Raw genomic sequence first — 14,162 nt, forward strand, 5'->3', positions numbered from 1 at the left:
TTACTTCTTTTATATGTTAAAATTTATCAACTGCTTAGTTATGGATAAAGTTCTTGTCACGGTTTGAGGAAAAAATGTTAACATCCAAGATAGTTTGATAAATTCAGGCCAAATATATTGGTATAGGGAACGGTCATCTATACCTTATATGTACCTATATCCATATACACATTCGACATAGATTCTTCTTTCATTTTTTTTTTTTTTTTTTCTGACAACATGATATAGACATACATAAATACATATGCATGCATATATACATAACAATTATAGACGTATATAGTTGGATGGAGGACCAAACTTTGAGCACACTTCAACCCACATAACGGCCTGTAAATCATCATAAAATGGTATTCTGAACTGTACACTGAATTCTACTTTACCGTATCAACTGTGAAAGTAAATACAGAATTTTGGAGGAGAGCAAAATTAATTGCCCTTTTTAACTGTAAAAAATTGAAAATTCCAGTAATCATATTCTAAGGGAAAAAAAAAAAAAAAAAAAAAAAGATCTACAATATATTTATCATTTTTCTTGTGTAAAATAGATGTGGAAGAATCAGCACGAAAAAAATTATCTGTCAATAAAAACTTGGGAATAGTCGCATACTTTCAGGAGGCATTATCTTTAAGAGGAAGATCGTAAGTTGGAGACAGAGTGTAGTTGTCCTCTTGCTCCTTTGACTCGATAAGCATCAACACAACTTCTCGCATTGATGGCCGGTCTGAAGGGGACAGACTCGTGCACATCAAAGCAACCTTTAAGACGGTAAGCATATGATGAACTATACTTTGGTCTTTAAGATTTAGACGACTATCAAGTATCCCAGATGTCAATGAATGTTCCCGAACATAGTGTCTCACCCAAGTAACAAGATCACCTCCTTGTTCTAAAGGTTGCACAGGAGTTTTTCCCGTTAGCAACTCCAATAAAACAACTCCGTAGCTGTAGATGTCACACTTTTCTGTAACCTTCATGGTGTAAGCATATTCTGCATTCAAGTAAAGTAAATCATGTTAAACAAGAAAATGAAAATTTTCAATTTAACCCCAAAAAAAAAAAATGTAGAAGAAAATAGGGAAACTACAATAAAGGAGGTAGGGGCTTCATTTCCCCCATCTTCTAAAGTTGAATGTTTCTTATGGAAGTATCAACTATAAGGTTGGATAAAAGTAGAAATCAAAGGTTTGAGAGGATCTAAAGGCTAACCGCTTGGTGTATTTCCTAGACAATGCACAAGCTAAGTTGTGTTGTACTTCACCCTAGTTCAACTACAAGATTTCAGTCTCAGAAAGACAGAAGACTTAAAATGAGATGTGTAATACCAAAGATGGAGACAAATGGGGAAAAACTTGAAATGAAAATAAAGGAGGCAACATATGTGCTCTTCATGAATAAATCAACTTATAGAGAGAGAGAGAGAAACAGACAGACAGACAGACCACGTTTAACTCTAACTTAATTTGGAGAGATTACCTAAGCAAAATGTATCCCTCAAGTGAAAAAAAACAAAAACATATAAATTCACAATTTGCTAATACTTTGGTTTCAAAAATGAATAATTTAACACAACCAAAGATCTCTACAGGAATTTCAAATGATGACAGTTACTAAAGCCAAATTCACGATTCACATATAAGCATTTGTCCTTGTTTGAAGACCACTTAGCCATGAAAGTTTTGAACTTAGCTAAGGTATAGTTAGAATAAATGAATATCAAAGGAACAAGGAAAACTTTTCTTTCAAGTCTATACGTGTAAGAGTTTTATGTCTGGATTTCTCTTAAACAAAACAGTGTTTCAGTAATGAATACTGTGAATGTTAAAGATCCATAAAGGGAGCTTACCAGGAGCAATATACCCATATGATCCAGCAACTGCCGACATTGATTTAGAATGAGGCATGTCAACCACTTTTGCCAAGCCAAAATCACCTACATGAGCTTCAAATTTCTCATCTAGAAGAATATTATTGGACTTGATGTCTCGATGAATAATCCTTGGTTTGCAGTCATGATGTAAATATGCAAGACCTTCTGCAGCTCCAAGAGCAATTGTAAAACGAGTTGGCCACTCAAGGCTACAAGAGGCACCATGAAGCAATTCACCCAAGCTGCCCTTTTCCATGTACTCATAAAGAAGCAGATTAGAACCTTGGTGATAGCAAAATCCATATAACTTCACAATATTACGATGCCTGATCTTTCCAAGAGTTAAAATCTCAGCTCGGAAGCTGCTCTCAATGTTATTCCCCTCCCTGTTAGATGCTAGCTTCTTAACAGCAATAATCTGTCCAGAATGCATTACCGCCTTGTAAACTGTTCCACAAGCTCCCCTTCCAACAGCATAGCTTTCGTTGAAATTATCAGTCGCTTCAACAAGATCCTGGAAAGTGAATCCCTCCTTTGGAGGAAAATAGATATCTGAATCTGGATTGGGGATATCCTTCTCTGGCAAGGAAGCAACTGTTTGAGCTCGACATTTCATATAAGATAAAAGAATAACAATACAAATGAGGGAAACACCACCTACAACAGCTGCACTTATTGTAATTTTCTTACTCCGTGAAAGTTCAGCACTTCTCAGTGATGGAGAATGAGATGTAACTCCACTACAATCACCAAGGGGACCACCACAAAGTCCTCTATTCCCTGCATAGCTGCTAATAGCCATGTTTTCAAACAGAGGTGAAGGTAAGGGTCCACTAAGGTTATTGTATGAGAAGTTGCACCCCAATAAACTTGACAGATTCTCAAATGTGCTGGGAATTTCACCAGTCAAATGGTTATTGTTGAGGAAGAGGAATTCAAGTAAATTGAGATTCCCAAGCTCTGGAGGTATACTCCCAGAAAGATTATTACAACTGAGATTCATTGCAATTTGCAAGCTTGAAAGAGAACCCAACTCTCGAGGTATCTCACCAGAAAACATGTTGCCACCCATCTGCAACTCTGTCAAGCGAGAAAGGTTTCCCAATGCAGATGGTATTTTTCCAGAGAATTTATTTTCTGAAAGCCTGAGAAGCTCCAACTGCGATAGGGTTCCCAGCTCACTAGGTAAAGCGTCTTTGAAGCTATTGTGGCTGAGATCAAGCCGCTGAAGCATCTTGCAGTTGACAATTTCAGATGGAATTCGTCCTGTGAGCAAATTGGACGATATATTAAAAGTAACCAATTGTGACAGATTTCCTATTTCCTTAGGCAATTCAGAGGTAAAATGGTTGTCTGAAATATGAAGCCTTTGTAACTTCTTGCAGTTCCTTATCTGTGGAGGAATTGGACCACTAAACCTGTTACGATCCAATTCAATGGCAGACAGGTTCACCAAATTGCACAATTCAGAAGGAAAATTCCCAGTGAACCTGTTTCCAACAAGTCGAAGCTGCACCATCGATTTGCAATTCAAGACATCAGTAGGAAGATTTCCATACAGTTTATTGGATTCCAGATTCAACAAAATAAGGTTAGAATGTCGACATAGATGAGGTGGAATTCTTCCAGACAGGTAGTTATCATGAAAATCAACCACCCAAAGTGGGCTGTAAAGTCCAAGCCCCTGAGGAATGCTACCGGTCAGAGAGTTTTCAAATAGCTGTAACTGGATCATTCCAGTAAGATATTGAAAGCCAAATGGAATAGGACCTGTGAGATAATTTATTGAAAGGTCAAGCTTTGTCAGGTTCTTCAAGCCGCTAAGCTCATCTGGTATTACACCTGTAAGCTGGTTCTCAAAGAGGTAAAGTAAGTGTAGACCCTTCGCCATACTGAACTCAATGGGGATATCACCAGTCAACTGATTCTCTGAGAAATCAATTTCAATGGCCTGTGTAAGATTCCCAACTTCCCTTGGAATAGTTCCATTCAGCCCATTCCTGTAGAGATACAACTTTTTCAATGACTTGAGGTTCCCAATTTCTTTCGGTATAGGTCCTACAAGAGAATTCTGATACAATGCAAGAGTTGAAAGGCTCGTACAGTTGCTTAGCTCCTTTGGAATAAGCCCTGATAGCTGGTTACCCCACAGAATCAGTTCTGTCAATTTTGCAAGCTTCCCCAGTTCCTTAGGTAGTTCCCCACCTAAGTTGTTTTGGGCAAGACCAAGATACTCCAAGCTCTCACATCCACCTATTTCTTCAGGTAAGCTACCGGAAATACCATTCTGACCAGCCCTAAACCTTCTCAGATTCTTGAGGTTTCCAATAGAATAAGGCAAAGGGCCACTAAGATTGTTGGAATATGCCACAACCTCAACCAGTGAACGCAAGTTACCGAGTTCCTCTGGAAGAGGACCAGATAATTTGTTGTTGCATATGTTCAAATGACTTAAATTCGATAAAGAACCAAACCCCAAAGGAATTTTCCCCTCAAAATGATTGTTGTTCAGAAAAAGACGTTTCAATCTCGTACAGTTCCCAATCTCATTGGGTATTTTCCCAGTTAATGCATTGTAAGCAAGATTGAGATGAGTTAGATTGACTAAACCACCAATGCTGGGGCTCAGATTTCCTGAAAGATTCTGGGAACTCAAATCAAGAGACCAAACAACCGGAGCATTACCAGGAGTGCAATTTATTCCTATCCATCCACATGGTGTTTGGTCAGCGGAATTCCAATTCCCTAAATGATTGGCTTCATCATGAAGACTCTTCTTCAGCTCTAAGAGGTACAGACCCTCAGAATTCAACCCCTCTGAAACGAAAACTAGCTGAAAGATGACAAGCAAAAATCCCACAACTCCCACTTCTGAAACTCTCTGTAGTTTGAAATTTTTGAACATTTTAGCAGCAACTCTCATTCGATCACAACCAGCACATGTTCAGATATCAAAACCTGCACACGCATAGCTACTTCAGATTCCAATGCCATACGGCCCAATCTTTCCTTAGAATCGAGTAAAAAAAAAATTGGTATTCTCAAAAATATATATAAAAAATAATAATAATAAAAAATCACAAGTTACAATTACTTCATTAAGAATCTTTTGTTTACAAGCCAATCTCAAAATTGAAATATTGATGGATTCAAAATTTGAAAAAACTTTTAAAAAAATATATTTTAAAAATTTAAAAATTTAAAAAAAACAAAACAAAACAAAACAATATTCAAGCAAAGCCAAAAAAAGTAATTGAGAGTCTCATACACATAAGAACAAAACTTATAAAACAACCCCATAAACCATAATCAATAAATTTCATAAAAATCGAACACTTTTCTCCTATATACGAACTTAGAAACTCCATTCACACGGAGCTGAAAAAAGAAAAAAAAAAAAAAGGATTGAGATCCAAGCATAAACATACCTCTCAAAAGCCACTGATCAATCATCAAAAAACAGATAGTAGAAACAGCAAGTCCAGGACTTCACATTGACTCTCTGAAACGACAAACTGAAAACCATGGAAGTCATGAATCAGAGAGACAAAAAGGTGAATCAAACCCAGTTCGTCTTTCTTTTCCACAAATGGAGGGGATCTCCGATCCACGGGCCAAGATTCATGCATAAATATCTCGAAAACCCCTCCTTTTATTGAGGCTTTTGCACACCCAAAAAACTCCAAAAAAAAAAAAAAATCACAGAAAGATTTTCACTTTATTATTATATTAATCAAATAAAGAAAACCCGTCAAAACTGTGAAAACAAAGCAAAGTAAAAAACCACGTCTTCACGGGTACAAATTTTTTTTTAAGACTCTGCGTCGTCAATGGAATTATGGGTATGTGAAAGCCAAGAAAGATCCTTTTTTTTTTTTTTATGTCTAAGTGGGTATGGAAGATAAAAGGGCCAGAGCTCTTGGTTGAAGCTCTAATGGCCGACAAAGCATGCTTTCATATCATCTCTCTCTGTCGCTCTGCGTGTGTGCTTGGTATTTCTACTTTCTAGAGGAAACCAGTTGTGGGGGACTAAATATTTTTGCCTTCGCTATTTTCAGTGGGTTTTTTTTTTTTTTTTTTTTTTATTGGTGGCAAATGGTAACGGGGAACTGTGAACCCAAAGGTGTAATCTATTAAAGACTTTTCCAATATAATTTCTTTTCTTTTCTTTTTTTTTTTTTTTTTCTCCGGAAAATTTGTTTTCTTTCTTTTGGATTTTCTTTGATTGAGACAGGTTCGATTACCTTCTGCTTTTGTTTTGCTTGGTTGGTAGGTACTGAATTCGATGTTAATCCTGTTTGTTTGGTTTTTTCCACCATTTTTAATTCTTTTTTTTTTTAATCTTACTTTTTTTTAATTCAAAATTCAAAATTTTTATCTTCTATACCTAAAAAATAATTTATTTTTTTTTCGCTTATCGTTTTCAAAGTATGTTGTTTTCTTCCTTTTTTTTTTTTTTCTCAAAATGTTTGAATATTCTCTTTGAAAATGAAGTTGTTGAAAATTCACTAAAGAAAATGTTCAGTGCCATGACAATGAAACATTGGAATGCTAAAAGAGATTAGTTTATCATATCCATTTGCAATTTATTTAAATACAATGGAATAATTTTATTTTTTTTATAAATATCAAGAAATATATTGTTAGATTTAAATTTCTATATAAAATTGGAAGAGATCATAAGAACATATTATCTGTTCTATAAATTTTGCATATATCTTTCTATTTTTGAAAAGTACAATGATATTGTTGAGAATTTTATTTTGTTACTTGACTTATCTTTTTTGTTTTTTTAATTACATATGAGTTTTATAATTTTAAGAAAGATTCATATACAAGAAGAAAAAGAAATAAAATAAGAGCAATAAAAGAATTAAAAAATGGAAGAGCATTATTTTATCATTTTAAAAATAAAAGATATTATATGAATCATTAAAAAAATTAGCATCAAATTTATATAATACACGATAATAAAAAAAAATCATAAAATACACGAATAATTAATAACAAAATTATAAGAGATATCATAGTAGAAATCTCACCTACCTAAGAATGACAGTATTAAGTGCCCCTACCACTTACTTAAACGCAGTCGTTTTATACACTGATTGCTCAAAGAATGCAATTAATATTGCTTTTATTATGTTTTCTATTTATTTTCTTTTTTTATTTTTATTGGATTTTATTTATCTAAAATATAAAAATTATAAAAATGTGGGGTTTGGTAGTGGACCCTACAAAGGAGCCCATAAGAAGATCCAGATGGTCCACCAATCTTTAACGATTTAGACCTTTAAAAATTGGTTGATAGGTGGATAGCTCTCTTAGCTGTCCACTCAGTAGCTTTATGTCTACATCCAATGGTCGACATTTGTGGGTCATTAATAAGCTTGATAACCCAAAAAAAAAAAAAACATCATACAATCTTGAAAGCTGAATTTGTATGAGGTGTGGCCCACAAAAAAAAAAAAAAAAAGAAATAAAACCCAAATGCAAAAGATATTGAAAATAGGAAGGGTGGCCAATTTTGATAACTATTGGAGCATAAGCATACAGACCATATTTCTTGACTAAAATGTCTTCAGGGTTGGCTCAGTCCCACTAAATGCCCATAATTAGGCATATCAATATCATAAAATATTATATATTATATACATTACGTCTGGACCTATATGTGTTTGTATTGTGGTGCCAATATTCAATTATCAATTGGACAAAATCTGATTTTTCTTATTCATTTTGGTTTGCACGTTTTGTATTCTTTGTTTGGCATATTTCACAAGCACCATGGTTGAAAAAACCAAAATATGTTTCAAATTTCGATTTCTAATTCTTATTTAACTGATAAATATAATGTATATGTATTACACACGAAAATAACAATTTTAAGAAATATACAAATGAATATTCACGTGGTATAATTGCTTTCATTTTGAAACATTATCATTACACTTTAGGAATACATTGAATATTGTGTTGGGCATTTTTTGGAAGGTGGAAAACACTAAAAGGTGACTAAAAATATAATGAGGCCCATTATGGATTTGTTTAGATACTTCTTTTTAAATTAAATTACTATTCAAAACCTTATTCTTATGCTCAAGTTCAATTAGTCTAATAAATATTTTGTCCACTCTTTCTTACTTTTTTCCTTTCTGGATATTTTGAAAGGATAATTTTCTAAAAAGCTCATGGTCCATGGTACTAGAACTTTTTGGTTTAGTTTATTGCCCTCATTTTTTATTAATTTATTTCCTTTTTCATTTTTTTAGGGGAGGTTATAGGCACATGGGTTGGCTATAATTTATTAGTTCCTAGGAGGGCCCAAATTAATTTTTTAGCAATGATACCCTCCTTTGATGACTTTATGTACGGGAAGCATTTCATTTATTCAAGCTTTAATTTAATTTTTAAATGGGGTAATCAACAAATTTTTTTTTCTTTTTAATTTTCTCTTTTTGTATGTTCGAAGATAAGGCAACAAAAGGGTTTGATCTCATTGGAGGCATTTCTTTCGTGGGTTTCAGTGCAATGACTAAGCTTTGATGAGGAAAAAAAGTTTCTTTCTTAATTGTTTAATATAAGATTGATCTTTAAGTTATACATGCTAGTCTCTTAATTAGCTTTGAGTACTTTCAGCAAAAATAAGAATAATAATAATAATAATAATTAGCTTTGAGTACTCCACTATCCAAAATCTAGATTTTATTCTTTTGATGCATGCACATTTACATCCACTTTTTATGTTTGGTTGTTTATATCTTCCGCGGTTCATTATTATTACTATTATTATTATTATTATTATTATTATTATTTGTTTGTTTTTTAAGAGAACGTATACATAGTAATTTGTCCATTTTTCTACCAATTTCTTTTTTGGGGTTCAAGTTGACAAAAGGAAATTACATTAGAATTGATACTAGAACAGAAGCTAAACTAAATTTCCAAGGATAAATTTGATATTACATTTAATTATTTTAAATCCCCTCTTTCCTATTGAATATTATGAATAGTGATCAACCTTAAAATTTATGAACATATGAGAAAACATCTTATCAAATGTCAAATTACATTGCCAACTATTCTTCAAAAATAAAAGATAAAAATTACTAACTATATATACATCATTAATAACCACAAATAATAAAGTGTGTTGTCAAAACCCATTATTACATATTTTGAAAGGTTTAAAGTTAGTGATAAGGAATTTTCAACATAGGAAGGTATACCTTATTGATTAGGAATCCAATTGAGTCAATGCTTCAAACAATTTTGTAATATGAATTAGTACATTTTTTCGTCATTCAGGTCTTATGCTTTTCCCTTAGGAAGATTATGTCTAATTCAACCATATATTATGAACAAAACTCTTTATTAGTACAGCAAAAAAGCAAAGGCTAGTAGTTTCAATATTCCAATTATAAAACCAAATGAATCTACACAAGTTGATGAATTAAATGATATATAAAAGACTAACGAATAGAAAAATAAAGGCCTATTTGAAATGCTAACCTGTATTCGATTAGATTGAAATATTTTAAGTTTGAGCTGATAAAAATAGAAAATAATCTAGTTAAATCGAGTACAATTTTGCATTCATACCAAGTCCAAAACAAGATTAACCATTTAGGCAATTCATAACCTTATCTCACAAGTCGGTTAGGCATATTGAATGATTTAACTAGCTTAATCATTTTCAATTTCATGAAACAAATAAAAAGAAAGAATAAAAAAAATACAAAAATTGTAAATAGATCTAGTAAGTCATGAAATGTGTAATTATTTTTCCTCATATTTTTTTTTCATTCCATGGTTTTGACCATTCTCAAGAAAAATTGGTGGTTTTTGAATGCAAAGAAGAATATTATGAAATTCCAAAGTTACTTTTTCTTTTCCATGAGGAACATAGATTAACAAAGAAAACATTGGTAAGTTTAAGGTTCAATAGCTAATCGAATTATTAAGAAACTAATACCAGAAGCTATGTATATATGGTCAACCTCATAATTAAGTTTCCTCACACAAACACAATCCTTCAAATTTTGTGTACTTAGACCTGAAGTCTGATTCTAGAAAATATTTGAATTTCTCACACTTAAGTCTGATTCTAGAAAATACTTGAATTTCTCACACTTCTATGACTAGATTACTATGATAAAATAGTACTATAGTAATACTAAAGAAAGCAAAAATAAATTATTTTCTTTTTTGGCAAGGACAAAAATAAATGATTTGGTTCTTAACAAGAGTTATATTAATATCTAAGTTAATGGTATTCATAGCAAATTAAAATGTGTGCCTTCTTAAGCTACCTCTCACATATTTTAAGTCTCATATAATTATATAATTAATCAGAATATGTACGATTAATCATTTATATTATATATATATATATAGCTACAATGGACATCAATAATGTGAATGTCAATGCTCAATTAAAAATAATTCAAAATAACATACCTCATAACTTATATGTAATTGAACATCATTATTCATCGTAATATAAGTTATAAATGCTCAACATAGTAAAAATTGTATGTATATATTCTATCTGATTGCACACAATTACATATAATGACGATCTAATTAAACATAGTCGCATGGATCAAACAGTGAAAAATGTTTTTCATTCACCTTCTATAGGAAGAGTCACTCATCGGAGCATTGAATATGTTATGTTGCACTGTAAATCTTAAATTACATGTAAACCGAGGGGTGAATTCCACGTAAACTAGGTGATAGTACAAAAACATCTAATATATATTCCAGTCAAGAAGAGTACTCTTTACCCTTCCATTATTTATTTATTTATTAGTTTTTTTAAATGCAAAATCATGGGCCCACTTGATAAAGCCTAAATAATTATAGACCCAAGCCCATTCTAAGAAGCAAGATAAATACCATGCAAAATTCAACAATAAATGAACACCGAACCACGGTATATGAGTAGGTATGGACCAAGGTTAGTCAATCCCTTCGCCTACCTCTTCTTTCTTCACTAATTTTATATAAATTTCAACTTTTCCTTTTTTTTTTTTTTTAAAAACAAAATTTTCAACTTTTTTTTTTTTTTCCTTTTTTCCATCTTTGCCCAGTTTTTATGGAAGTATTATATTATACAAGTGTACTAGGTCATGAATATTGCATGATGGAGATGATGTTGATACAAATTGGCCTTTGGCGTTTCTCTAAAGAAACTATTTTCTTTGTTCTTTTATTTTTTTAAAATCAAATTTTAAAAACTGTTCTCACGTGAGAAAACGCTTTTCAAGTTGTGTTTTATATGACAATATAGTAAATAATTATATAAACAAATATATGTATATATATATATATATATGTATATAAAAGAATATATATTTCCAATATTTTTAATTTTTAAAACTATATATGCTGCCAAAAGTCAATAGCAATCTCTTTAAGACAGCGAAATGGTTTTTCTTTTTTCAAAACGAAAGAACAAAGTAGTGAGAGAATTGAAGCAACATGTATATAATTTAGTCTATGAAGTAAGATCCAAATGGCACAAAATGGTTGAATTTTAGATAAAATAATAAGGAAGATTTTCAATTTTCAATTTCTATTTAGATTGCTGAGGAATGGGAAAAGAGAGTGATACTTGTAGAAATTATATTGTTCTCAAATTTAGGCAGAAAAGCAGGACCGTCAAAATCTGGCAGAAGTTGATATCTCCATTATTCAATTTCAGTGCTTTAATTTGACACCATGCAAAAATGTTGACTAAAATGGTTACAAGTACCATCTAGATGCTGCCCTCTGCCGATGCCCCAGTTGATGCAGATTTGACATAAGGATATACAAAAGAAAAAGAAAAAAGAATATACACAAAAGAAAAAATAATACATGTGTGTATGCGTTGTGAAATTTTGGATTAATTTCAAAATGATAATATAATATTGGATTTATTAAAATATTTATAAATCAAATAAAATCAACAATGAATTCAAAACATCCATAAAAACTTATGGAATATATATGCGGAAGCAATATATAGATATATGTATATATGTATCAAATAAAATCAACTATGAATTCAAAACATCCATGTTCAAGTATTTTTAAAAATGTAGAAGTATTTTAATTAAGTGTTGTATACAATTAACAACTAAGAATCGTATTGCAGCTACCTATATATCAATTATCAACTCTTTTTGTTTTTTTAAAAATTAAAATGGGTAATTTAATCTCCAAGTGATTGTTCGACAAAACAATTTATCTGTTTTTATAGATATTAATTATCAATTTTGTTTATCAAATTTTAAATATCAATTAACATATAATATATGAAATGATTGAAAAAATAAAATGTATTAAATAAAAGCAAAAAAGGAAAAAAAAATACAAGCAAATCAAATGATAACATCATTTTGTTTACAAATTAATTTTAGTAGAACAATTTTATGACTCTAGCTTTATTGAACAACCCTTTTTTTCATTTTTTTTTTTTTTCTTTTTCCTGGCTGGGAAGCTTTATTGAACAACTTGCGCAGGCCAATTTGAGCACTACAGGACTTGCATGATAAAATGAATGAATCCAATTTTTCATCTAAATGTCAACTTCTAAGGCTTTCCAACAGTTCAAAAAGATATTGAGAAAATTCACAAGACTCCCAACCAAAATGGCAAAAGATTAAAAAAAATTATTTATTTATATATATATTTTTTTATCTTGTTTTGGAAAAAAACTTACTTTTTTTTTTAATTTTTAATTTTATTTTTTATAGGAAAAGGGAGAATTTAGCATATTAGTTATAATTTAATGGCTATTGTCATATAATCTGTCGTAAAGGAACAAAGAACTTATTTGGTTGTTAATCATTTAAACAATTTTTTCGATGCTAATATGTTTGTATTATTATTATTATTATTATATAATTGTGGTTGTGGGCCAACATAGTTAATATGGTTTTCTGGTGAATTAGTTACGTGTTAATAGTAATAGTTGATTAACTTACGCATTTCAAATTATTTTTATAATGAGCATAAAAAAAGCAGTACATATATATGTAGATACAATTGGGTTCGCGTGAATGATTATCAGACCATTTAGATCAACAACAAAATTTGACCTGTTAAACTTATAGCATAAATAAGTTATTGTTTTTTGTGCAATGATCCTAAATTCAGTTTTGCTTAATTCAATATAAAAATGTTTATTCATGTACAAATATATACAATCTGATTTTTAATATCATAATTAATATCATAATCTTTTTTTTAATATTTATATTAGGGTTAAAATTTGAAATTACTTCTATTAATTATAGGATTTTTTAAATAATATATTTTTTTAAAATAAATTTTTAATATATTGATAAATTTATATTTTATTATTTTTTTATATTAATCCTATATGATTCAATAGATAATAAAAAAATAATATTAAAATTATTAAATTATAATGATTTGAATCTGATTAGACATATTTTAAAACTTTGAAAAATAAAAAATTATGAATTGAAAGAATAGAATTTTTGAAAATTATGAAATAATTTAAATATTTTTCTAAACAACACTATTGTTTTGCAGTCAAATCGTAATGAATCAATTTTGCCAGCATGAAGGACATTATGTATATGAGATTTTTTCCATTCTTTTGTTTAGTATGTACGAGATAAGCTAAAGCCTTAAGATATGTCACCAATGATGGGATATAAAATAATTATATCTTCTTCTTTTCTTTTTTTCTTTTTTTGTTTTCTTGGTAAAAAAATATTTTATTTCTATTTTATTTAAGTATCAATTTATTGTTTCATAAAATTCCAAAAATAACTTTGAGCCAAAAAAAAAAAAAAAAAAATCCTAAAATAACAATAAATCGTAATTATGAATAAGCAGAGGAACGAGACAAACCGACCTGCAACCTAGCTAGGCCAAACATTGGAACAACTGGCCCAGAACCATGTAAAGCTCTTAATCAATTTCTTGGACTGAGCTGATCTGCCTCCTAATCAGAATCTTGAAGTGACGTATATTTTCTTTACCCATAAGCCACATGATGAAACTATATAATAAAATGCAAGCAAACCTATAATTTTGCATGGTTTTTTTTTTTTTTTTTTTTGTCTATAATATTGACTCTATTTCTTCATTTTCCAGTAAAGTCCTCTAAGAAACCTCAGTTGATTGTTTCACTTATTAATGGATGAATTTCCAAGCAAACCCATTTCTTTACATAATTAATATCCTCATCTTTACGCTACCATATATTATAATCCCAGAAGTAGCACAACTTAGTTCTTCCCAACTTGTTATTTTCCAAAAGCGATT

The 14,162-nt window shown here is 30.5% G+C and overlaps 1 protein-coding gene across 3 annotated transcripts; it reads right to left on the reverse strand.

Moving 5' to 3' along the window:
• Positions 1 to 293: 293 nt before the first annotated feature.
• On the reverse strand, positions 294 to 5,980 carry LOC107405141 (probable leucine-rich repeat receptor-like protein kinase At2g33170). Of its 3 annotated transcripts, none has more exons than XM_016012154.4 (4): positions 5,300 to 5,980; positions 2,562 to 4,829; positions 1,848 to 2,450; positions 294 to 992 (listed from the first exon to the last, which is right to left on the reverse strand). In XM_016012154.4, the coding sequence occupies exons 2-4, from the start codon at positions 4,792 to 4,794 to the stop codon at positions 613 to 615; spliced, it is 3,216 nt and encodes a 1,071-aa protein (XP_015867640.1). In that variant the 5' UTR covers positions 4,795 to 4,829; positions 5,300 to 5,980; the 3' UTR covers positions 294 to 612. The 3 variants fall into 3 exon arrangements, with proteins under 3 accessions (XP_015867640.1, XP_015867639.1, XP_015867638.1); XM_016012153.4 differs by having other exon boundaries at positions 2,529 to 4,829; XM_016012152.4 differs by having other exon boundaries at positions 1,848 to 4,829; positions 5,300 to 5,979.
• Between the last annotated feature and the right edge of the window lie 8,182 nt (positions 5,981 to 14,162).

The sequence above is a fragment of the Ziziphus jujuba genome, chromosome 3, assembly GCF_031755915.1.
Source record: "Ziziphus jujuba cultivar Dongzao chromosome 3, ASM3175591v1".
Taxonomy (NCBI): Eukaryota; Viridiplantae; Streptophyta; class Magnoliopsida; order Rosales; family Rhamnaceae; genus Ziziphus; species Ziziphus jujuba.

Excerpts from the sequence above, each read along its gene's own strand:
- LOC107405141 (XM_016012152.4), bottom strand. The coding sequence starts at position 4,794 with ATGAGAGTTGCTGCTAAAATGTTCAAAAATTTCAAACTACAGAGAGTT. Across the intron at positions 993-1,847 it reads ATATGGGTATATTGCTCCTG|AATATGCTTACACCATGAAG; the intron begins GTAAGCTCCCTT and ends ACTTGAATGCAG.